This window comes from Dreissena polymorpha, unplaced genomic scaffold (genome assembly GCF_020536995.1).
Source record: "Dreissena polymorpha isolate Duluth1 unplaced genomic scaffold, UMN_Dpol_1.0 chrUn117, whole genome shotgun sequence".
Classification (NCBI taxonomy): Eukaryota; Metazoa; Mollusca; class Bivalvia; order Myida; family Dreissenidae; genus Dreissena; species Dreissena polymorpha.
The window spans coordinates 1-24,460 of NW_026273431.1; the positions used below are offsets into that span (position 1 = coordinate 1).

The 24,460-nt window shown below is 38.4% G+C and overlaps 2 protein-coding genes across 3 annotated transcripts; one reads left to right on the plus strand and one right to left on the minus strand.

Annotated features, from left to right (window-relative positions):
• The first annotated feature begins 3,566 nt into the window (after positions 1-3,566).
• LOC127864105 (L-sorbose 1-dehydrogenase-like) lies at positions 3,567-15,647 on the plus strand. 2 transcript variants are annotated; one of them, XM_052403802.1, is made up of 13 exons: positions 3,567-3,850; positions 4,224-4,305; positions 5,205-5,413; positions 5,784-5,985; positions 6,288-6,416; positions 7,202-7,326; positions 8,865-9,032; positions 9,907-10,057; positions 10,685-10,842; positions 12,621-12,810; positions 13,853-14,084; positions 14,401-14,576; positions 15,011-15,647. In XM_052403802.1, exons 2-12 carry the CDS (start codon positions 4,233-4,235, stop codon positions 14,567-14,569), a joined length of 1,806 nt encoding a protein of 601 aa, XP_052259762.1. In that variant the 5' UTR covers positions 3,567-3,850; positions 4,224-4,232; the 3' UTR covers positions 14,570-14,576; positions 15,011-15,647. The 2 variants fall into 2 exon arrangements, with proteins under 2 accessions (XP_052259762.1, XP_052259761.1); XM_052403801.1 differs by having other exon boundaries at positions 14,401-15,647.
• A 1,119-nt stretch (positions 15,648-16,766) lies between these two features.
• Positions 16,767-23,870, minus strand: LOC127864103 (uncharacterized). Its single transcript, XM_052403799.1, has 7 exons — positions 23,863-23,870; positions 23,181-23,366; positions 22,743-22,862; positions 19,190-19,289; positions 18,598-18,853; positions 17,966-18,028; positions 16,767-17,654 (listed from the first exon to the last, which is right to left on the minus strand). Exons 1-7 carry the CDS (start codon positions 23,868-23,870, stop codon positions 17,413-17,415), a joined length of 975 nt encoding a protein of 324 aa, XP_052259759.1. The 3' UTR covers positions 16,767-17,412.
• Between the last annotated feature and the right edge of the window lie 590 nt (positions 23,871-24,460).

Sequence of the window (24,460 nt, forward strand, 5' to 3'; positions counted from 1 at the left end):
ATTCGTTCATATTCGCACGTTTGTTCATATCCGCGGATATCAGTCATATACGCATTTTAAACGGACCGATGTTGAGGCACGAACGACAACTCTGCTGGAGAATGTTATCAATGCTAATCAGCGAGATATGCCGATTAGAAAAACCGAGTTTTCTCAATCGGATTGGCTCGGTCTTTTACATAGCTCGCCATTGTGAAGAATTTTTTCATGGTATGATAACTTAGACGAGCTGCTGAAGCAGCATCGTCAAAAAGGCAATTATTATAAATATAAACTGAAAAGTTATCAAATTCTATTATAATATTTTACACAATAAGGCGTTTGCACAGAAAATCGTGTTCTTGGAATATATCTCAATGTTGAAGTTTAAGCATATGTAATTATATGCAATATCTTACGAAATGAAAGGCAATCAAGACCCGAGAAGCACGGAAAATTGACACAATAATTTAGTATCTGTATTTAAAAGATAAGAAAAAACACCTTGCAGCCGCCATACAATGTATTTAAACAGGTCACGGTAGCGCCGTGGATATGGTGTGCGTCTGGCGATTAGGAGGTCGCATTTTGGATCTGGAAGCGTTCATAACATCCTGCTGCACAAAAGTACTGGTTCTACAAAGAAAACGGGCTTCAGATAGTCCCAAGTTTGCGTTTGCGGTCGACGCTTTAATTCGGAAATGAATAATTTTACACTAAGATACCTTGTGTTTTGCGTGAAGGACGGCTAGATGCAAGGCTGCGTAGTGCGTCATACGAAGTCGGTGTGCTAGCGTGATAGCCTGGAGCTGGTACTCACCCTCTGTGAGTATGTGATGGGAAAAACATTATGAATTATATTGGTTGTGTTGCTACGAACGTCATACGTAAATGCTGTATGTTGAAGCAAGATATCAATTTAGTATGCTATATTGTATATGCCACTTGTATCCTAAAGTAATGAGTCTCACGAAAATGCGAATTTCTCTCAGTTGCCACGTATTTAGATGATTTATGTACCGAAATTCAAGGTCGAAATGTTTGTGATGCAGGCGAGTTTATTTTTTTCCACGTATTTGCTATGTTGTGACGCTTTTTTAAACAATGGGATAAAGCGTTTATTAAAAAAAAGCTTTGTAACGATGCCTGAATGCGTAAAATTGTACTGAAATAGCTTTTACTGCATACAAGCTTAAAGACAAGCTAAAGGTCTAGTATTTGGATACATGTATATAGCTTCGAATGGTAGACGGATACCCGTCCCACTGCGAAGACGAAATATGGTCAAACACTCACCTGTGAATTTTGTATCTATGTCAAAACCAGAGCGCAGAGTCTCGCCAATCATGCTCAGGTTGTTGTACCGAATGGCGGCAAACAGGCTTGGTTCACCGTCAGGGATTGCTGCTTCCGTGAACATGTCGTCGAGGTCCACCGCCGGTTCCGGATCCACCGTAAGTTCCCCGCTAAGCAGCTCCGATGCATCATCCCCACTGGCGGCAGCGGTAGGCTGTCTGGCTGACATTACCTCACATCGCTTGCTAACAGCGCGCTGTGTTTAATCAACCAAATCTGTGTTACAAATATAAAAAGTTTACTATAACCTTTCAACAAATAAATAACAATTAAAGAATCACTCACGATTCACATGTACATTATACACCTACTGAATACTGTTACGGTCATCGTGATCAGCCGCAGAGTATCGCCCTCATTATAAGCAACATGAACAACAACAAAAACACCGCCATTTATCATCATAATCCTCATTAACAATACCACTATCCCCGCTGTTATCCCATCGTCTTCGTCGTCAAGACTTTTCGTCATAAGCAATACTTCAGTTATTTGACATGTGTATTCCTCATACTTCCATGATCAAAGCGAAACGATTATTATTGATGATTGCGAAATTGATAATCCTGTGATGAAATAAATGCTGCTGATTATGCTGATGCTAACAATGATGATGATGATTATGATGGTGCTTTGCTGCTGCTGCTAATGATGATGGTGATGATGATGATGATGATAATGATGATGATTACGGTGGTGGTGGTTGTAATGATGATGATGGTGGTTGTGGTGGTGGTGATAATGATGATGATGATGATGATGGATGATGGTGATAGTGATGATGACGATAATAATCCTGATGCTGATGATGTTGATTATGATGATGATTGTGATGATGGTGATGGTGATGATGATGATGATGATGATGATGACGACGACGACAACGACGATGGTGATGATGACGATAATGATCCTGATGATGATGTTGATTTTGATGATGATTGTGATGATGATGATGAGACGACGATGGTGATGATGGTGGTGATGATTCTGATGATTCTGATGATGGTGATGACGATGAGGATGATGAGGAGGAGGAGGAGGAGGATGATGAGGATGACGATGGGGATGATGATGACGATTGATGATGATGGTGAGGATGAAGTGACGATGATGATGATGATAAATATAACTACGTCGATTTAAGGCAACGACAATTTATCAATTATGCTGATGGTAAGGATGACGTAAGGATGACGATAGCGCTGTTGGAACTGTTGACATGAGGATAATCTAGGCACAACCTAAGTGTGTTTCTTTTCACACTATATAAATGTATCTACCACTTCAACGCACCAGAGGTGTTGACCAAAAATCGTAACAACATTTTTTTTTTGAAAACCGACTTTAGGTTTACACCAAAGTGCGCTACTACAGTTCCCTCTGTTTACAAGTAGCGAACAACAGTAATGCCGCCAGCGCTTTGATTATAATCAGTTCTCTCAGAACACAATTAAATTGAACAAAGCGAAAAAAAATGCTATTCATCGCATTTCTTTCAGTTATTTATAAGATTTAAAGCTTGCTTATCAGCTACTTTTTATAAGCTAGAACGTATTTCTTCAACAAATATATGTCAAGAAAGAAGTGAATGCAAATAATTCACGACTAAAAACTTTCGGAAATATTTCACTTCGCAATATGGATCTGAAATGCATAGAAAGATGACAATCAGTAAATAATACCAGACTTTCGTAGCGGATTGCTTCAGAAATCATGTATAATAGTGAAACATATCAGCTTCTTTATTAATAATTATCATTCACTCAATATCGACTGGGTGTAGTGTAACCTACTCAAACATACACCTGTGTTGAATGCATCACTATAAACGTATTAAACAAATTAGCCTCAGTATTAACAAAGTATACATATTAACTGTCTAGTATAGCATGAAAAAAACACATATTATTATGCATAACCAATAACTGAATTACATGGTAAAAGGCATGTAATATTTAACATGTATTTGCAAAATGTTCTTATTATATAACATTACCGACCATTCTCAAAAAAATGCTAGCTTAACCTCTTTTCACACTGAATTACTATAAAAATAAGCAGGCCGCATTAATTAACTTAAACAAGACGACTACACCGAGCTAAAAACTGTTTAACTAGTGTTTTTTTTGAACCTATAAGACTGGACACTTACCGTGGCAGTGCCACTGGCACAGAGCTTCCTCTTGATAGTGTTTAACTACTGATGTGTAGCCTATGCTTATATTGGCTACACTCTAATATACAAAATTTATGTTCAAACACTTAAAGATGAACTTTGCAAACGTGCAAATAAAGCTGTGCAAATTAAGAATTTCAATTATATAATTCAAGTAAACAACATTCATGAATATGTGCGTTTGTAAAATTGTTAAGCCTGTACATCTTCAGTAGTGACCTGATAAGATTAGATGTCAGGGTTAAAAAATAGGACGACGTATCTGTAGTAAAGAATACTGAATGTTTATAATTTAAATTTGACATATCTTGTTAAGTCTATAGGATTACCGGAAAGGTAACTGTAACGACAATTATCATTATTGCATAATTCTAACAGTGCAATTTAGTATTACTTCAATATGTGTATCTTAGGACATTTCTCTTAATATTTTCGATCGAAAGACCAAGTATGGAAGCGCGTTTGAGCCACGACATGTTTAAGTTTTTTATTACGTGATCATATTATCCGGATATATTATAAAGATATCACATGTGATACACTTGCGAGTCTAAGTCATCATAAGGAACGTAATTAACATTCAATCAATGTAAATTACAAAGGGCTTAATGAGAAAAAGTTCAAGTAAATTATCTGTGATGTCTGGAAAGTTCCCGTGTGCGATTAAGATGTCTATGATTATGTTTAAAATGATAAGATTGCTTTCCAGGAGAAAACGATGTCAAGTTTGTTGGGTCGGAAGGGGACGAAAGTGACCAACATACTTCTACCTGAATATGATTATATTGTGGGTAAGTGCTGTAGTAAAAATGGCAAATATGTTACATATAGAAGTGTTTTTTTCAGGAACTACGAAAAATATTATCTCTAATGCACAAGGTTAATGCGTGTGTATTTCTGTAGAATATCATAACAGGCAATATTTATAACGAAAAATAATCGACAAATTGGGGATTTTTGTGTAATCAGAACATAATATGTATTCGGTAACTTAAACATATATACATGTTCCTCATAACATCATCGATTTAATAACAATTATTAAAACCAGACACCGTAATCTTTGTTAAATAATGAAGAAAAGTGCTGTTTTTTGTAGTTTTTGTTTATTATAAATTATCCTTTAAACGTTCCGTTTAGAGATGATTATTATAGCACGGGGCTTACCAGCAATCCAACGAGTGCTCATTGGGTCATTGTCGACCTAAAATGGCTCGAAGTCACCCTGGGGTGACTAGAAGCCGATTCATGTCACCCTGGGGTGACTTCAAGCCGATTCTAGTCACCCGGTCGGCTTGAAGTCACCCCAGGGTTACATGAATCGGCTTGAAGTCACCCTATGGTGACAAGAATCGGCTTCTAGTCACCCGAGGTGACTTCAAGCCATTTCAGGTCGACAATGACCCAATGAGCATTGGGTCATTGTCGACCTGAAATGGCTTGAAGTCACCCGGGGGTGACTAGAAGCCGATTCTTGTCACCCTGGGGTGACTTCAAGCCGATGCTAGTCACCCGGTCGGCTTGAAGTCACCCCAGGGTGACATGAATCGGCTTCAAGTCACCCCCGGGTGACTTCATGTCATTTCAGGTCGACAATGACCCAATGAGCCCAACAAGTAGACATGTAAGTCGATACTAAATGAAATATCCTGTTTATAATCGTGATTACAATCTCTCCGCCTTTGTATAGTTGGCGCGGGGTCCGCTGGGGCGGTGGTGGCTGCCCGCCTCTCGGAGGACGCCGGAAGTAGCATCTTATTGCTGGAGGCCGGCGGCGACGACTACGGCGACAAGATGGTGGCTGTCCCTTTGATGTATGGGGCCCTTCAGCGCACCCATCGGGACTGGATGCTGTCAGTTGAGCCACAAAAACACGCCCTGAAAGCGTTCAAGGGAAACGTATGATGACTTGTAAAATTAAACATTGTTATGCAAATAATTATATGAACAGCGACGATAAACTGTGTCAGACATCACTTCACCACCTTGAGATTTCAATCATTGTACGCTTCCTTTTCTCTAACTTCATAACTTTAAGAGGACTTTGCAGTACCGATGAAGCGATTTGTTCAAATTAAGATATTTAACTGTGTGCTCTTTTTATATAACAAAATAAGGACTACTGTAGAATTTGGTTTGTTTGCACAGCCATTCATTATTGTAGCATGGTTAACATTTACGGTCTATCATGCTTCATAATTTTAACTTTAAAAGAAATGCCCATCACAAAAGTTGTTAAAAGTTATAAAGGATATTAATCGTTAAACAGCGAAATTACTATCCGAGAGGGAAGATGCTTGGAGGAAGCAGTAACCTGAACGCGATGATCTACGTGAGGGGGTGTCGCCTGGACTTTGACAGGTGGGCGGAGCTAGGCTGCGAGGGATGGAGCTACGAAGACGTCCTGCCCTACTTCCTGAAGTCAGAGGCGTTCGTTGACATTAACAATGGGGACTCAATCGTGGAGAAAGGTCTTAGGAAATAAACTATAAATTGTTAACTTATGATTTCATTGAATTTAAATGACTGCTGTTTTGCATGAAAGCGCGGTCAACGAACTTATCTTGAAGTGATACGATTAATAAACCAGCACATTTCCAAATATTGTGAAAAGGGTACCATATATACATGTGTTGGTTTAGTTTTTGAGTTCAAACACTGAAAACCAATCAGGCATGATTGTTTGCTAAACTTCACTTCGCTTACGTGGGTTATTCTCTAGTTGTGTATATGAGTTTCCGTGTAGTGCTCATTGCTATTGCTCACCCTCTAGACTACCACAACACGCGCGGTCCACAGGAAGTGACTCGGTTCAGCCCGTCCTCACTGTCCCGGGTGTTCCGCTCCGCCGGTGAGGAGCTTGGGTACAAAACCGTGGATTACAACGGCCGCGAAATGATAGGTATACTGGCGCAGTGCATAAATTCCCATATATGGACGATGTTTTTATGATGGCTGCACACTTGTAAACAATTACAGCATACATTATATATATTTTTAATAAGGTTCACTATTTTTTTGCTGCATGCATTTCGATACATTTTTCGACTTTTTGACATATGGAAAATATTTTGCAAATTTACAGGTACAAATAGTGCAAAAACTGAAAACGAAAGTTACTAAATCCGGCATCCCTTTTTGAAAAGCACAAACTTATTGGAAATAATGTGTGATCATTTTAATCAGTATTTTTTAAAGCATAATTATTAGGTACTAAAGTCGGAATTACCAAGTGGTGTCGTGTTAAGTTTTGCTTCAAAAGGTCCCGGGTTCGAATAAAGAATCAAGGAATATGTTTATTCAAACTTAATGATGCATAACGATTCCGTATCCATATTATATTTTTTTAATTAATACAATTAATAAACTTCCTTTTAAAAATAAGAATATCTTTGAAAAAGTCCATTATGTATCATAGCATCATTTATCAAATGTAATGGTCAACATATCGTACCGTATTCGAAAACTTTTTATGTTATTAATTAGTCCGACGAGTTTCGCTTTCTAATAAGTATGGTTTTCCTTTTTAGCAGTATGGCCACGTGTTCTTATTATGGTTAAGTATGGTCAAATGTTTGCTTTTCTGTGCAGTATTGGTACGTGTTTCAGACGTTTTCTATGATATGCATTTATTGTAAATTGCAAATATAATTAATATTGACACATATAGTTGCGACCTCTATGCAGGGGTTTCGCCGTCATTCACGAATGTGACCAAGAATGGGCTGCGTGCGAGCACTTCTCGTGCCTTTCTGCGGCCAGCAATGGACCGTCCCAATCTGCACATATCCATACACTCGCACGTGGAGAAGGTACTCCAGTCCCTATATACCTTGTGCTGTTTATGATAGTACAATAACAACTTCTTTCACTTTCACGTAAACGCTGTATTCTGACTAAATAATACGATCACGTGACTAGCTGTTTTTCATTCCCGATGAATACTGAATGCAAATTCGAACGTGAATATCCATGACCTACTTCTGTTTCATCAACAAATTGCATCAGGGCGTCAATATTTTGAGCGAAGCGTATTCACGTTGTTTTTCATTCGTCCTTAGCGAAATAACGTCAGAGTTTTTCTCCAGCGTCAATGATATACTGGAAATGAAAACATAATTAAACTAAACCCATATGCCAGCGTATAGAAATCCGCTATGGCCTTTGAGAATGTGGACATAACATGTAATTTTTGTCTTTTTGGTTGTAATATTAAGTTTTGAATAGAATTTTTCTGCATCTCATCGGTATAGTGTCGGGAAAATCACGCTTATTTTATGCTGTCGGCGTCTGAAGTCTTATGAAAATGGCGATATTTTATTGGCAGTTCACAAGAAACTTGAGTTTACCTCCAGAAGTGCTTAAACTAGGTTGATTAAACTCGGTGTGTGGGTAGAGGGCAGTTTGAAAAATATGTACATTCTGTACAGTGTTTTTGTTCCTCGGACAAACATGTGATAGTGTTGGTAACAGAAATAAATAAGTGAAAACTAAACTTATCTTTATCACATCTCAAATGAAACTGGATGTGTTTATAAAGTGTCTTATGGTCAATATTCACGTCATTTCAACTTTTTTCGTCAGACAAACGTTATTTATTTCTATGTTTACATAAATTATTGAAAACAATATATGAACCCTGAAACTTACTTAAAGCGAGATTATACGATTTTTATATGTGTTAAATTGTAATATATTGCAATTTATATGTTACAATAACACAAAATAGGCAAAAAGTATACATCGAAGACGAATTTCATAAAATGCAGCAAAGACAAATTAGCGCCCCGAGCCGATTGTGACGAAAATATTTCGTACATAATTTCCTACAATTCCTTTATTAGGATCAGAGTTAGTGTTCGTGTGTCGTATGAATAAATATCGCTGCAGGAATTTAAAATGAACCGTTAAACTAAATTTAGATTCACATCGTACATGCATGATATACATGCTGGCGAATTTGACTGTACAGACATTTTCGATGTCAGAATTAAATATCTGTTTTTCCTAACTTTTATTTTAATTTATATTGAAATATATTTATAGTAAGTGTTATTTTACACATTTTATATAAATTCATAAATATTTCACAAAATCGTATAATCTCGCTTTAAGCTGTGTTCATGAAACTAACGGAGAGCCTGTTCGTACTCCCTCAACATTATCCTGGTAGGGAACTACTTTTTGTGGTAAAGCTCTTGTGTAAGGGTTTTCTAGAGGGCTTCGGAGTAAGCCTACATGTGTCTACGCAGTGAGTAAATGTAAAACAATTGTGGAAAATCTTCAATTACAACATGCCATAAGTGGTTTAAGGCAAATATTTAGTGCTTCCACTTGAAAATTCTTTTAGGTACTCATTGAAGGCAGTCGTGCTGTTGGTGTTTTGGTAAAGAAGGATGGACGGGAAGTCACCGTCCGATGCCGTAAGGAAGTAGTTATCTGCGCAGGCGCCATCATGAGTCCGCAGATCCTGCTGTTGTCAGGCATAGGACCTAGGCAACACCTCGATGAAGCCAAGGTGGGGTATACAAATGTTACGGAACTTTAATGAACCAAACCTCTAAGAGCACCAAAAAGTTTCGACGAAGAAATACACATTTGCTAAATGCCTTATGAGTCAATGTTTCATTGGTGGCTTTAGTTAACGGTGGATCTATTTCTTCTCGTCCAGTCATAAAAAGAAGCGTCGCTATCAAAGCAGAATATATATAATTGTTGCAGTGTTCGGTATAAGGAGAACTTATACTGCCTTGCTAAACGAGCTAGCTTTTATAGCGGCGACGCGGTAGAGTGTCTGCCTGATTTGGAATCGGGAGGTCCAGGTTTCTATCCCCATGGTGGTCGAGATTTTTTCTGGCTGGGTTACATTGGCGCCCAACGTAATAAACTCACCATCTATGTCAGACGTCCAACAGATGTCATGGCAATAGGAAATTCGTGGAAGAATTTTATAATCGGAGGGTGTGTGTATCAGCAGGCAGGGTTCGGTATAAGGAGAACTAATACTGCCTTGCTATATGAGCTAGCCTTTATAGCGACGCGGTAGAGTGTCTGCCTGAATTGGAACCGGGATGTCCCGGGTTCGATCCCCATAGTGGTCGGGAATTTTTCTGGCAGGGTTACATAATAATTACTAATTTAATGCATGCAGTGTCCAGTTAAAAATTAGTTCCAAACATGCATATTTCTTAATAACCTTTTAAATCTTGTTTGCATGCGCATACCGTTCAAACATGCAATTAAATTGTATGCAATTTAGTTCATGAGCACTTATATGTAGCGAAACTTGAAAACCATCACATTGTAGACAAATGTCGAGGCTCCTTTAAAGACAGGTGAGGCATTCGATATCGTTTGGTCAGCGTTTACAGAAATCAGTGTTATATGTTTAGATCCCGGTGCTGAAGGAACTTCCGGTGGGCGAGAATCTGCAGGACCACCTGTTCGTACCCGTGACATCTCCGGTCACGAGTACCGACTTGCTCGCTAGGAGCACGTTGCTTAACCCCCTTAATATCCTGAAATATCTGTGGTCTGGCGGAGGTACGCTTGTGGTTTATATAGGGTCGTATATCAATCATATAGTATGTAGAAATCGGAAGACGTATTACGCGATATTGTTATGTATCAGTTAACTAAGGCAAATTAAGGACACTTAACCTTAATGTGCACGTGTGCTTTGTGTCGAAAAGTAATATAGTCTCTCAGTTTTGTGCGTATGTATCTACATGAAACTGCATCGATATGTCGGTTATACGTTAATACTTTTTGAAGGGTAATACGTTATTTTATGTACGTCGCGCTGTTTGTTGCAGAGTTGAATAACACAATTGAGATATTAATTTTGCTTATACGTGATATTAAGTTTTGCTTGAAATAAGTTATTCCGGGGATACCGTAATTCGTCGGACACTTAAAAAAAAAAATCCAAAAAAAATCGTGTCCGAAAGTTATGATACGAAAAATATTCAAAAATAACAGGTGTCCGAAAATTAAGAGACACAAATTTAAGTGTCCGAAAATTAAAATTATATTGAAATAAATGCAATACATACATGAACAATAATTTTCTTGTGAATAACTCTTTTTTTCTGATTAAAAAAAATTGTCTAGGCTCTTCGACACATGGTTTAACAGGAACACCCGCTTCATTGTTTCTCCTATTCCTAGGTTGGCTGCGGGTCTCCCCTATAACGGAACTGGCGTTCTTCCGGTTAGGCTCGGCCACGCCGCCGGGGATGCCGGATATTCAATTCCACGTGGTTCCGTCGGCTCAGGAAAAGGGAGTCAGAGATAGAACTGAGAAAATGTTTGATTACAAGGATGAGGTATCTATCATGCATAGGCGGCTCCAAGGGGTGGCGGGGACTGGGCCTACCCCCCCCCCCCCGCCTAAATTCGCCAAAGTAAAGTTAATTCATTTGATGTTTTACACTTAACTAGATCTAAATCATCTATTTAAACTCATTTTCTTCTTTTTCGTACACATTTCCCACTTATCACAGACAATCGCTATATCCATCCGTATTCCGTATAAACTATGCACTTTTTTGGCATTATAAGAAGGTTATTCGATCAAAGTACATAAGGCGTGACATGCTCGAGAAGTGGTTGTCAAAGCCTTCAAAATCACTAAAATCGTGGAGCTTCCGGGGGGCTTCGCCACCCTGACACCCCAAGCAGGGTGTTGGGGGAGGGGGGCGGGATATTGAAAGATTTGCTGGGGGTCCAGGAGGACGCTAGGGCCCCTGATTGGTGCAGGGCTAAGCCCTGCTAAGGGGTCTAGGTGGGCGAAGCCCGCCCCCCCCCCGAAAGCTCCACGAAAAAGAAGAGAAATCAGTTTAAATAGGTAATTTAGATCTAGTTAAGTGTGAAACATCACGATTTTAGGGGGGGGGGGGCGTACGCCGCATCCACCCACCCCCGCCCATTGGACCCGCCTATAGGGGACTGTTCAGTTTTACTGTTTCGCAAATATCATAACAACAACGAACATTTGGTAAACTGAAACATTTTTTCACATTTTTTTTATTTTTTGTGATTTACCCAAAACGTGAAAAGTACCATTTAAAGTGATATTATGGGCATTTTTCACTGTTGAATTGAGCTGAAAAGAATTAACAGGTCAAAAGAGTTAGTATGGTAACTGACCAATTATCTGCAACTCATCTTGCTAACAGTTGTTTATAAAAATATATACATGTGTATATTATATTCGGTATTTTATATGACTGTCCCAGTCCTCTAAGCCGAGCGGAACTGTAATTTTATTAGGATCGGAGTTTAGTGTTCGTATGTCGTATGAAAAGATTTCGTTGCAGGAAATTAAAATGATCCGTAAAACAAAATTGTGTCTTTGTGTCGTTTGAACGAATCTGCACTAAAACTAAATTAAGATTCACATCGTACATCAAATTATTTCTGTCGTCAGTTGTCAAAACGAAAGTACGGTTGATATTCAAATGCATTCGTTTTTTCTTTCCGGGATATTGTTTTAGTATGTTGATGCACAGGTGGAAGTAACGTACCCAGGATAGTATTTTTCATATATATATTTTTTAGGACCCAATATATTCAAATAAATATATAAAATAGTTATGATTCCAATATCAGAGGGTGGGGATTTTTTTTCATGGCTCTTTGTCAATTTTTTTCTTATTAAACATGATTTTATATATTTATTTGAATATATTGGGCTCCTAAAAAAAAAAAATACTATCCAGGGTACGTTACTTCCACCTGTGTGTTGATGCTGCATTAACAAATATTAGTGTATATGAAGTGAAAACACCAAAAATAAACAACGGTTGCGATAGACACATATAAACACAGCATATACTGTTAGATGCGCATAATATCACTTTAAGGTTTCAGGAACGATGTGCAAAAGACATTTCCGTCACGTCAGTGCAAAATAAATCTGATCACATCAATGTTCAACAAATCTTGGCGGAGACATAGCTGTTTCTTGGTAATATTTAATTTGATAAAATATTCATTACCCAGACAATGATTAAGCTAAAGATCAGGAATCATCTTTGTCTTGGGGACTTAAACGTTTGATCTTGCCTGTATAATATACATACGTATAACCTACTTTCTGCAGATATTTACTGACTATCTGGCATCGGGGGCGAAGATCTTCGGCTCCAGACAGGGGTTCTCTATTTCCGTGACTCTGCTGCATCCCAAGAGTACCGGAACTGTCCGTCTTAACGTAGTGGACCCCAAAGGACCGCCCCTTGTAGACCCGAACTTTCTGGCTCGTCAGGAAGACGTGGATATATTTGTTAAAGGTTAGTTTATGTGAACACGCATTTTGCTACGGCACCATCTGTTCGCCGATAAATCAATGTACGTGATGATATAAGTGGCATACTACTCAGGCAATTGAGACTAATTGTGTCTTGTTCTGAGAAAACTGGGCATAATGCATGTGCGTAAATTGTCGTCCCAGATAAGCCTGTGCAGTCCGCACAGGCTAATCATGGACGACACTTTCCGCCTAAAATAGATTTCCTTTAAACGAAAAATACCATTGAAGCAGAAAGTGTCGTCCCTGATTAGCCTGTGCGGACTGCACAGGCTAATCTGGGACGATACTTTACGCACATGCATTTTGCCCGATTTTCACAGAACAAGACACAATTATATCCTGTCGTTTTGATACCCTCTCTCCTCCTGCTTCGAACAAGGGGTGTATTGATTGCAGGTGCTTGTTCTAAGCATATCTTGAAAACTAGTTGGATATCAACCTGAAACTTCACCAGAAGATCTTATTTTTTGCACACTAACCATAACCCTTTGTTTAATATTTTTACAGTATTTGCTATTTTTAATGTTTTAAAAATTCACAGAGCATGTCTCGAATAATTAAATAAATCAAAAGGTGAAACTTATAAGGTAGATAGATCTCATGGAGGAAATGTACAAAGAACCATTGTTTGAAACGTATTGGCATTTGTAAATTGTTTGTAACTTTATTATATTAGGTGCATTTCAAAATCTAAAATACCGGTAGGTATCAATTTTAATAATCTTGCTAGGTAGATCTCAACGAGGGGGATGTGAAGTTCACAGGGCCATAACTCTTGCTCCACTTGTTTAAAAATTCATTCCCTTTGTTAATGTTTATACTTAAAATTTGCTCATAGCATGTCTTTAAAGTTTAAACTAAACATAAAACTAACCTGCTGCATCCCTAATTTAAAGCGATGGTATATTGAAAGTACAATTATTTTATACCAACGTTCCTTTTTGGACTGATCTATTATCCGACCACCTCGCAAAATAAACACTGATAATATATGTATTACCTCTGTATTGCGTCGACGTTAGGCATACGCGAAGCCCAACGTTTTCTGGACACCAAAGCCATGAAAGCCATCGGTGCGGAATCCAGAAATATCGAGAGGGCCTACAAACCCATCTTGTGGCAGCATGCTTACGACTCGGACGGTTACTATGGGGAATACGTACGTCACTTCGCTCACAATGTGTACCATCCGACGTCAACGTGTAAAATGGGTGCCATCGATGACCCTACCACCGTGGTTGACTCGCAACTAAGGTGAGTCTTTTGTTACGCATCGTCAAATACCACGAAACATTAAGAGTTGTTTTTTTCATATTCGATCAAGATAGAGCGCTTTTTGACATTGGCCTTAACGGTGCGACGTAAGCTGGTTTCATGATATATACTAGTAGTTCGCAATTTACCAATCATACATCATACATACCTTTTAAGGTATTTACAAATATAAATGTCGATACTGTGCTTAGTGAACTTTCTTCGCATTGAACTTTGTTTGTTAAGCTATAGATGCATGTACTACGACTTGATAACCAAACTCAGTGGAAATGGTAACTTTTCGTTTCCATTGCAGAGTTAAAGGGTTCTCCAATCTCCGCGTAGCGGATGCGTCCGTCATTCCGGAAGTGATATCGGGAAACACGAACGCCGCCTGTGTGATGATCGGAGAAAAGGCGGCCGACCTCATTCGTGGGATCGACTCTGTGCGTCAATTCCGGAAACCACTATTTTCAAAGCTGTGATTTAATGGTTCGTTTTAAATGTTCCTATATTGTTATAAAATTGTGTTCCATTAGCAAATATTGTTCGATTGCGTAGAATTGTTTATCGGCGAATAAAAAACGTTTGGAATTTCGACGCATTAGGAATTAAACCAGGATTGCATCAATCCGCTTGTTGAATAGACACGTTTCTAAACTACAAACAGTTTTTGACAGCCTGTTTAATAAACGACACTTCGATAATTATTCGAGTCTTATATGATTGTATTCATATATATGCAAATAATATAGGAATGCTATTTTACTATTGTTATTGTTGGCGTCGGTTATGATATTGCTTCTTTGTTGAATAGGTTTCATAACTTATTCTTGCCCGTCGTCTAAACAAAGATCAACAAGTGTCGGTAATAATGGAGCGCAGTTCGTAAAATTGTAACTACCGGTAGGCTTGTTTATTTTTAGGTGTATTTGTTGCGCCATTTCAATCCGCAGTCGTTTAGTGTGGGTTATGAAAGTGCACAGTATGTAAAGGGGCATGTCTAGGGTTGCGAAGGTAAAATAGTTTTATAAATAACATTGTAACCGTTCGCTTAAAAAGTTGATGTTTTTGATTAAATCATTTCTTAATACACGTGTCACGTTTTTATAAACGCTCAATAAAATTTCGTTGTTAAAAAGGGCTTGAGTTTTAATCCCAGTATATCGGATTATTTGTATGGTTTATTATTTTTTTGTTGCGGGGGGGGGGGGGGTGGGTCGGTATAGGTTCTTTAAATTATTCTTCAATATAATATAAGATAAATATCTACCTGAATTTCTAATGTTTATATAAGTGTCTATATTATAATGTAAACCTGTTCAAATGCACATTAAATAGACTGCATAATTAGCAATATTTTGGAAAACACCATTATCCGTGGGTATACACAGTTAATTATTGAACTGAAATATCTTGATTTATGACATGATTATGGCGTAATGTTATCCATTTTAGTTATAAAAAGGTGTAAACAGAATCGTTTTTAACATAAAGATTATATTATTCGTCTATGATATTGTATACCTATGCATATTTTGAATAAAACAAGATGTAATTGAATGGTTGCGCTATTTTATACATAAGTCGATATATACAGTATACTCCTATTTCCCGCAGCACGAAATATCGTATATCAAATGTTGAATAATTCAAAATGTCAATCTAACCATTGAAAAGTCTGGGTTAATATCTTTTAAAAACAAATGTTGGCGCTATCGATTTCAGTTAAAACCACGTCTATTAATGTAATAATTAATTGAAATTTTAAGTAATTACTTTGTTAGAATTCAATAATTCGGCCACAATTCAAAGTTAAAAATGGGCATTATTATGTCTTTATACAAAACAGAGTAACGTGTTACCTTTTCTTGGCAGAACTTAGAAAAGTACAGGATATTTTAAGTATTCAATACATATGATACCATTAAGCAATTGGGCATAAACCCACACACACATAATGTATTATTTTAGAAAGGGGTAAAATCTAGTATAGACATAGGTAATAATATGTATGTAATGTTTCAACTATTTGTTTTGAAAGTCCAAGCTAAAGTATAATTTATGAACACTTTGATCGACATTGGGATGCTTCCGATTCAGCTGTTGATAGTAGCTGGGATTTTCCCCCAACTTCTTTCAACTTGCAGACAACTTCAACTTAAAAACAAAAGCAAAATTGCACCACATTTACTTTCGGACGGGTGCACAGTTTGATTTTATTATACATTTTTCAATTTGAGTCGTAACGTTTGTGTCCGTTTATCATTTTATTAAATGCACTGAATTGTATTTATCTTAGACATGTAGAAATGGCTCATGAGTGTTGGTATAATTTTAAACAAAGATGAGATTGGCTACATCTAATTGGCCACATATGAAGCGTTTATGAAACTTAAAGACATAATAACTGTAAGAATTGATCAGAATAAAATGAATAGTTGCATGAAAACAAATCAAACGTTTATTTAACAGTATACGTAAAGACCTCTTCCAAAAAGATATAACGTTAAAACACTGTCGACAGAAGAACGGTATAAATACAAACAAAAACCGTAATAAATAGAGGAATTACAGAAAATGTATAGAGGATATTTGTTGGATTCGGTGTATTATCGATTTCAATTCACGAGTGATCATAGAAAATAATATTTTCAAGAGTGGCGCAGCCACGAGTGAAAATATATATTTTATATGATCACGAGTGAATTAAAATCGATAATCCACCGAACCGAACAAATTTTCTTTTTATTTAATGCTTTTTTCACAGTTCATATACATTGAGTTTAACTAAAGAATTTCGCTGGGAAAATGACGTCATTTAACATAAACAGTGAAAATGATCAATAATTTTCACTGATAATTTTCATTGTTTGAAACAGTGAAATTATCAGTTTTCATTCACTGATATTTCTCTATAAACCACCGGAAAGCATAAAATAAAATGTGATTATTACTTTGAACAAGTCGGCATAATAAAAACAAATTCAGCAGTGTATAACACTTGTTGTTTTGTTTGCAACAGATAGAAATACTATTACGATCATGACAATCATTTTTCATAGGCTAGTTCATTTTCATGGTATAATTTCTCTCTTCAAGGCCTGCATGTAAAGTGTTAAGTTGTTTACTATAAAAAAACGAACGCACACATGAAAAAATAATAAATATTTGTTTTAAAATGCGATTTATTGTATGTAAAAGGTAATCAAAAGAATCATTGAATAAGATCAAAAAAACAAAAATTAAAGGAGTATAAAAGTATAAAAAAAAACGAACAATTTCAGTCAAACCGATTTCCTAAATACATATTATTTTCAATTTTCACTTAATTCCACGCGCCCTTGGCCTTGGTTGGCCCGGATTTCTTTGGGAGTGCTTGTGCCCCTGATTGCCTCGGCTGTGTCGGCTTCCGGCCGCCCCGGCGCTTACCTTCGGCGCCCTCCTCCGCCTCCTTCTTGGTGACGATTGTGAGAACCAGTACCACAATTGACAGTATGAAGGCCACAATGCACATGATTGACAGCCCCAGCTCCAGCCAGGTCACGCATGCGCCCAGCAGAATCATGCCTGCAAAACACGTGCACTGCAGTGTTAATGAGGCTCGTTCTGGGAACACTGGGCTTAATGGGAATGCGCAAAGTGTCGTCACAGATAAACTTGTGAAGTCGGCACAGGCTATTCAGGGACGACACATTCCGCGTGCATTGACGTTTGTGTTTAAAGAAAGTCTCTTCATAATCTTGATGTTGATTATGCAACCTGGGTAGTAGTCATTTAACAAAAGTTGACTTAATTTTCTCTACAAATAGGACGCATTCATATACAATTAACTCGCCTACCAAGAATGTTTAATAATAAGGTGATTGCTAAGCTCTCACCGTTTCCGCATACCGCCGGAGCCTCAACGCATTCGGAGTAGTAGAAAACCGCCGCCTTCTTTTCTGCAAATCGGAACACACATATTGTACATCATGCAATGAAAACCAAGCGTGTTAATTAGTCAAATTTAGCAAATTTGCTCATTGGTCGTTAATTCCGAGTGTCTGTCTGATTTTATGTATAACCTTTTTACTGCTATTGTGGAATATAAGCCGCGTCATTAGAAAATTGGTTTTATGCCATCCATATGCGGTCATTGTGGCTCACGACAGGTCTCCGCAAACGATAATAGTGTTCATTATCAAAAGAAATACATGTACATGTATATTTTATCATTACATAAATATGATAGTCAGCCTTATTTATTTAGTATATTAATGCAATTAAGCCTCGCTCTGTGAAAAGGGGTCTGATGCATGTCCATCTAAAGTGCAACACTTTCCGCCTTAACTGGATTATCGTTAAGAGGACACTTCATTAAAACAAAAAATACCATGACAGCGGAAAGTGTCGTCCTTGGTTACCTTGATTAGACTACACAGGCTTATCTCGGACGGCACTTTACGCAAATGCATTCAACCTCCTTTTCAAAGTGTAGGCGACCAATTTAAGGACACATGTATAAGCGTACCCGTCCAGTCGGTAGGAGAGGAGCAGATAACGTCACCGAAAACCTTGGTGCGCGTGGTGTCCAAGTGTTTGTAGAGCCAGAGCTTCTCGCAGGTGCACTCCAGGCGCGTGTTGTAGAGATGCAGTTCCGCCAGCGAGTTCTGGGTGTCGAGGAGTCCAGTCGGTAGTTCCGTAAATGCGTTATGGCCCAATGATAGGAAGCGGAGTGCAGTGTTCTTGGTCAGGAGCGAGGCGTCCAGAGAGCTGAGGTCCATACCCTTTAATGTTTAGAAAATTACAAGATGTTTTCAGTTGGGAGTTTACGTTTTCTACGTAAGTTCGTGTTAGAATAATATCAATTTTCATGTATCAATACTTTTCATACAAGTTCATCTGTACATTTAAATTTGCAGAAAACAACCAAACAATGTTGACCGCTATACCGCCAATACGTGGCAACCAGTTTTAAATACTATATATGGTTGCCATGACGTACCGATAAACTTAGCTCACACGTCGCTTTGTTCTTTTTTTAGGCAATGAAGCCAATACAAACAAGTGATTGTTAAAAACGTTTACTATGAAGTGCAGCGTTTCCCTTTCACCATACACACCTCGAGGGTCAGAGACACGAGACCCGTCTGTGATATCAACAATCCGGCAGGCAGGATGTTTCCTGTCGTAGTGCTGTCCCGAATGACCAGCGAGCCGGACCTGACAAATGACAAAATATATCAATATGTAAATTAAATAAACGAGACATGGAAAACGTGTTAATATTCCTACTTCAACATGCATGGATGCGATTGATAATTAAAATGTGGTACTCACATGACGGGTATATTGTTTAACGCACATGACGTGTATTTGCGGTACTCACCTGACGTGTGCATTGTGCTACTTACATGACGTGTATATTGTGGTAATCACATGACGGATATATTGTGGTACTCACATGATGGGTTTATTGTGGTAATCACATGACGGGTGTATTGTGGTACTCACATGACGGGTATATTGTGGTACTCACATGATGGGTTTATTGTGGTAATCACATGACGGGTGTATTGTGGTACTCACATGACGGGTATATTGTGGTAATCACATGACGGGTATATTGTGGTACTCACATGACGGATATATTGTGGTACTCACATGACGGGTATATTGTGGTACTCACATGACGGGTATATTGTGGTACTCACATGATGGGTTTATTGTGGTACTCACATGACGGATATATTGTGGTACTCACATGACGGGTATATTGTGGTACTCACATGACGGGTATATTGTGGTACTCACATGACGGGTATATTGTGGTACTCACATGACGGGTTTATTGTGGTACTCACATGACGGATATATTGTGGTAATCACATGATGGGTTTATTGTGGTAATCACATGACGGGTATATTGTGGTACTCACATGACGGGTATATTGTGGTACTCACATGACGGGTTTATTGTGGTACTCACATGACGGGTTTATTGTGGTACTCACATGACGGGTTTATTGTGGTACTCACATGACGGGTATATTGTGGTACTCACATGACGGGTATATTGTGGTACTCACATGACGGGTATATTGTGGTACTCACATGACGGGTTTATTGTGGTACTCACATGACGGGTTTATTGTGGTACTCACATGACGGATATATTGTGGTACTCACATGACGGATATATTGTGGTACTCACATGACGGGTATATTGTGGTACTCACATGACGGGTTTATTGTGGTACTCACATGACGTGAATATTGTGGTACTCACATGACGGATATATTGTGGTACTCACATGACGGGTATATTGTGGTACTCACATGACGGGTTTATTGTGGTACTCACATGACGGGTATATTGTGGTACTCACATGACGGATATATTGTGGTACTCACATGACGGGTATATTGTGGTACTCACATGACGTGAATATTGTGGTACTCACATGACGGGTTTATTGTGGTACTCACATGACGGGTTTATTGTGGTAATCACATGACGGGTATATTGTGGTACTCACATGACGGGTATATTGTGGTACTCACATGACGGGTGTATTGTGGTACTCACATGACGGGTATATTGTGGTACTCACATGACGTGTATATTGTGGTACTCACATGACGGGTTTATTGTGGTACTCACATGACGGGTATATTGTGGTACTCACATGACGGGTATATTGTGGTACTTATATGACGGGTTTATTGTGGTACTCCCATGGCGGATATATTGTGATACTCACGTGAGTGATATATTGTAGTAATCACATGACGGGTGTATTGTGGTAATCACATGACGTGTATAGTGTGGTACTCAAATGATGGGTTTATTGTGGTACTCACATGACGGATATATTGTGGTACTCACATGAGTGGTATATTGTGGTAATCACATGACGGTTGTATTGTGGTAATCACTTGACGTGTATATTGTGGTACTCACATGACGGGTATATTGTGGTATGCTTACGACGGGTATATTGTGGTACTCATATGACGGGTTTATTGCGTAACCCACATGAGGGGTATATTGTGGAACTCACATGAGCGGTAATTCGTGGAACTCGCATGAGGGGTATATTTCGGTACTCACATGACGGGTATATTGTGTAACTCACATGAGTGGTATATTGTGGAACTCACATGAGTGGTATATTAAGTACTCACATGACGGGTATATTGTGTAACTCACATGAGTGGTATATTGTGGAACTCACATGAGTGGTATATTTCGGTACTCACATGACGGGTATATTGTGCAACTCACATGAGTGGTATTTTGTGGAACTCACATGAGTGGTATATTGTGGAACTCACATAAGTGGTATATTTCATTACTCATATGACGGGTATATTGTGGAACTCACATGAGTGGTATATTGTGGAACTCACATGAGTGGTATATTAAGTACTCACATGACGGGTATATTGTGTAACTCACATGAGTGGTATATTGTGGAACTCACATGAGTGGTATATTTCGGTACTCACATGACGGGTATATTGTGTAACTCACATGAGTGGTATTTTGTGGAACTCACATGAGTGGTATATTGTGGAACTCACATGAGCGGTATATTTCGGTACTCATATGACGGGTATATTATGGAACTCACATGAGTGGTATATTGTGGAACTCACATGAGTGGTATATTAAGTACTCACATGACGGGTATATTGTGTAACTCACATGAGTGGTATATTGTGGAACTCACATGAGTGGTATATTTCGGTACTCACATGAGGGGTATATTTTGGTACTCACATGACGGATATATTGTGGTACTAACATGACGGGTATATTACGTACTCACATGACGGGTATATTGTGGTACTCACATGAGTGGTATATTGTGGAACTCACATGAGTGGTATATTGTGGAACTCACATGAGTGGTATATTGTGGAACTCACAGGAGTGGTATATTGTCGAACTCACATGAGTGGTATATTGTGGAACTCACATGAGTGGTATATTGTCGAACTCACATGAGTGGTATATTCAGTACTCACATGACGGGTATATTGTGTAACTCACATGAGTGGTATATTGTGGAACTCACATGAGTGGTATATTTCGGTACTTACATGAGGGGTATATTTTGGTACTCACATGACGGATATTTTGTGGTACTTACATGACGGGTATATTAAAGTACTCATATGACGGTACTATTGTGGTATTCACCTGATGGATATTTTGTGGTACTTATATTACGGATATTAATGTACTCAATCCCCACGCAGAGTTGTCGTTCCAAGCTCTAACATAAAAAAAATCTCTGCCATCACAAGAAAATCCTTTCAGATCGGGAAAGATTTTGATGTTTAAGTATTTTATAAAGACAAGAAGTGTCATTTCACTTTATATCTTGAAAACAGTGTTTAAGTTAAGGTTCATGATTAAAATATTACTAAACTAAAAAACACACACACAATAACAACGGAAAAAATATTTTAGCACATGGCTTTGCTATCATCACGTGGTTAGTTAAAACGTCAGGGATTTGATATGCTGGTTCCATTCAAATCTCTGCGCGGTGCTTGGAGTACTATGTTGTACTAACATTACGTGTATATTTTGGTACTCACATGACGGGTATTGGAACTCACATGACGGGTTTTGGAACATAGATGCCGGGTATTGGTACTCACATGACGGGTATTTTGTGGCCTGCGGAGGTGGGTTTCTGGACCTGTACGCCATCGAAGGCCTTCGCATCAAATGTTGTCGTGCCGTTCTCAATCACAAGCTGGTTCAACACTTTAAATCCGCTGTAAATTGATTGCCGAACACATGGTTTATTTAAAGAATGCAAAACTCTCCGTAATGCAATTGACATCTGCATATATCTACTTAATACTTCAACATATTCCACTCAAATGAGCATTTAATCATAGATTCATTGCTATAGTAACCTATTTAACATACACTAAATTGTATGTCTACCAAAACGTATTTTACGTACAACCCATTTGCTTTACATATATCTATGTAGGCCGAATGACCCTTTTTGGCCTGGCGCCCGCAAAATACGTTAACGCCCCTGTGCATGACACGCTACGTACGCAATCGTCGATGATAGCGTGTACCTAAATGCGCTGTCCTGAATGGCTAGCTTGCAGTTGATGATTTTCACCTCGTACACGTAGCTCATGTACGAGAAGAAGTCCTTGGCCACCGACACGGCTCCCGCCCCGCTTTGGCATTTGATCTCCAGGGTGGCGGCAAAATTGGGGTCAAAGGTCGAGATGGTGTCAAGGTTATCGAAATCCGACCTGTAATAAGGAACACAGAGGGGGGCTTAAAGCGTATCATAAATATATTTGACGTTGAAAATGTCATTGTCCATACAGTCGTCACTTTCTTACGAGAACGAGATATTAAGTCAAAGGAACGTTTAAGGATCTCTGCGTCCCGTCGACTTAGAAGGCTGCTATCTCGAACCCACGAGCGAACCGATGAAGATGCGTACTGTTTATTTAGGTTTTCACAGTCAAAAAGAACCCATGCACTATACAATTGTCACAATTTTAACATATTGCGTTTACAAATTTGTATCGAAGTAATTTATAAATATGATTTCATTACATTAATATTCGCAGTGTATGATATTGAATCGTAGATTGTATTTTATATTTTATTTCTGACATTTAAATACTTGAATGAATTTCGTAACGTTTGATTAGTTTTTAACGTATGATTCTGTTTGCATTTAATGATATCTTGCGTATATTATTGTTTATCAAAGTAATTTGATTTTTGAATATATACGGCCACATTCAATAAACATCTGGTGAAGATCTTATATGAGCCGCGATCTGAGAAAAAGGGACTTAATGCCTGTGCGTTAAGTTTCGTTCCAGATTAGCCTGTTTAGACCGCACAGGCTAATCAGTGACGACACTTTTTGGCTGCAACTTGAATTTAGCAAAGAAGAGACTTCCTTTCAACGAAAACTTCCATAAAAGTGGAAAGTGCCGGTTCTGATGAGCCTGTGTGGACTGCACATGCTAATATGGTACGACCCTTGGCAAACATGCACGAAATCCCGTCTTCTCAGAGCGCCACTAATATAATCTTTAAAAGCAGAACGCTAAAAACGTACTCGAAGTAACCGGAAGTCAGGTCAGCGTTCACATTGTAGATGCGAATGCGCTGCGCAGGCGGGTCGGTAAAGTCGCTGGAAGACAGCGGGGGATTGACCGTCAGGTAGTCGCATTCGTACATACCTTAAGGAGAAATAAGAAATATAAACAGCAAGTTTGACGTGTATGCCATGTCACTCGAAAGGTCGTCTTATGATTTTTAAGAATGGGTAACTGAAACACATTGTTTATTCACAAGTTATAAATGTTGATACCACGAGAAG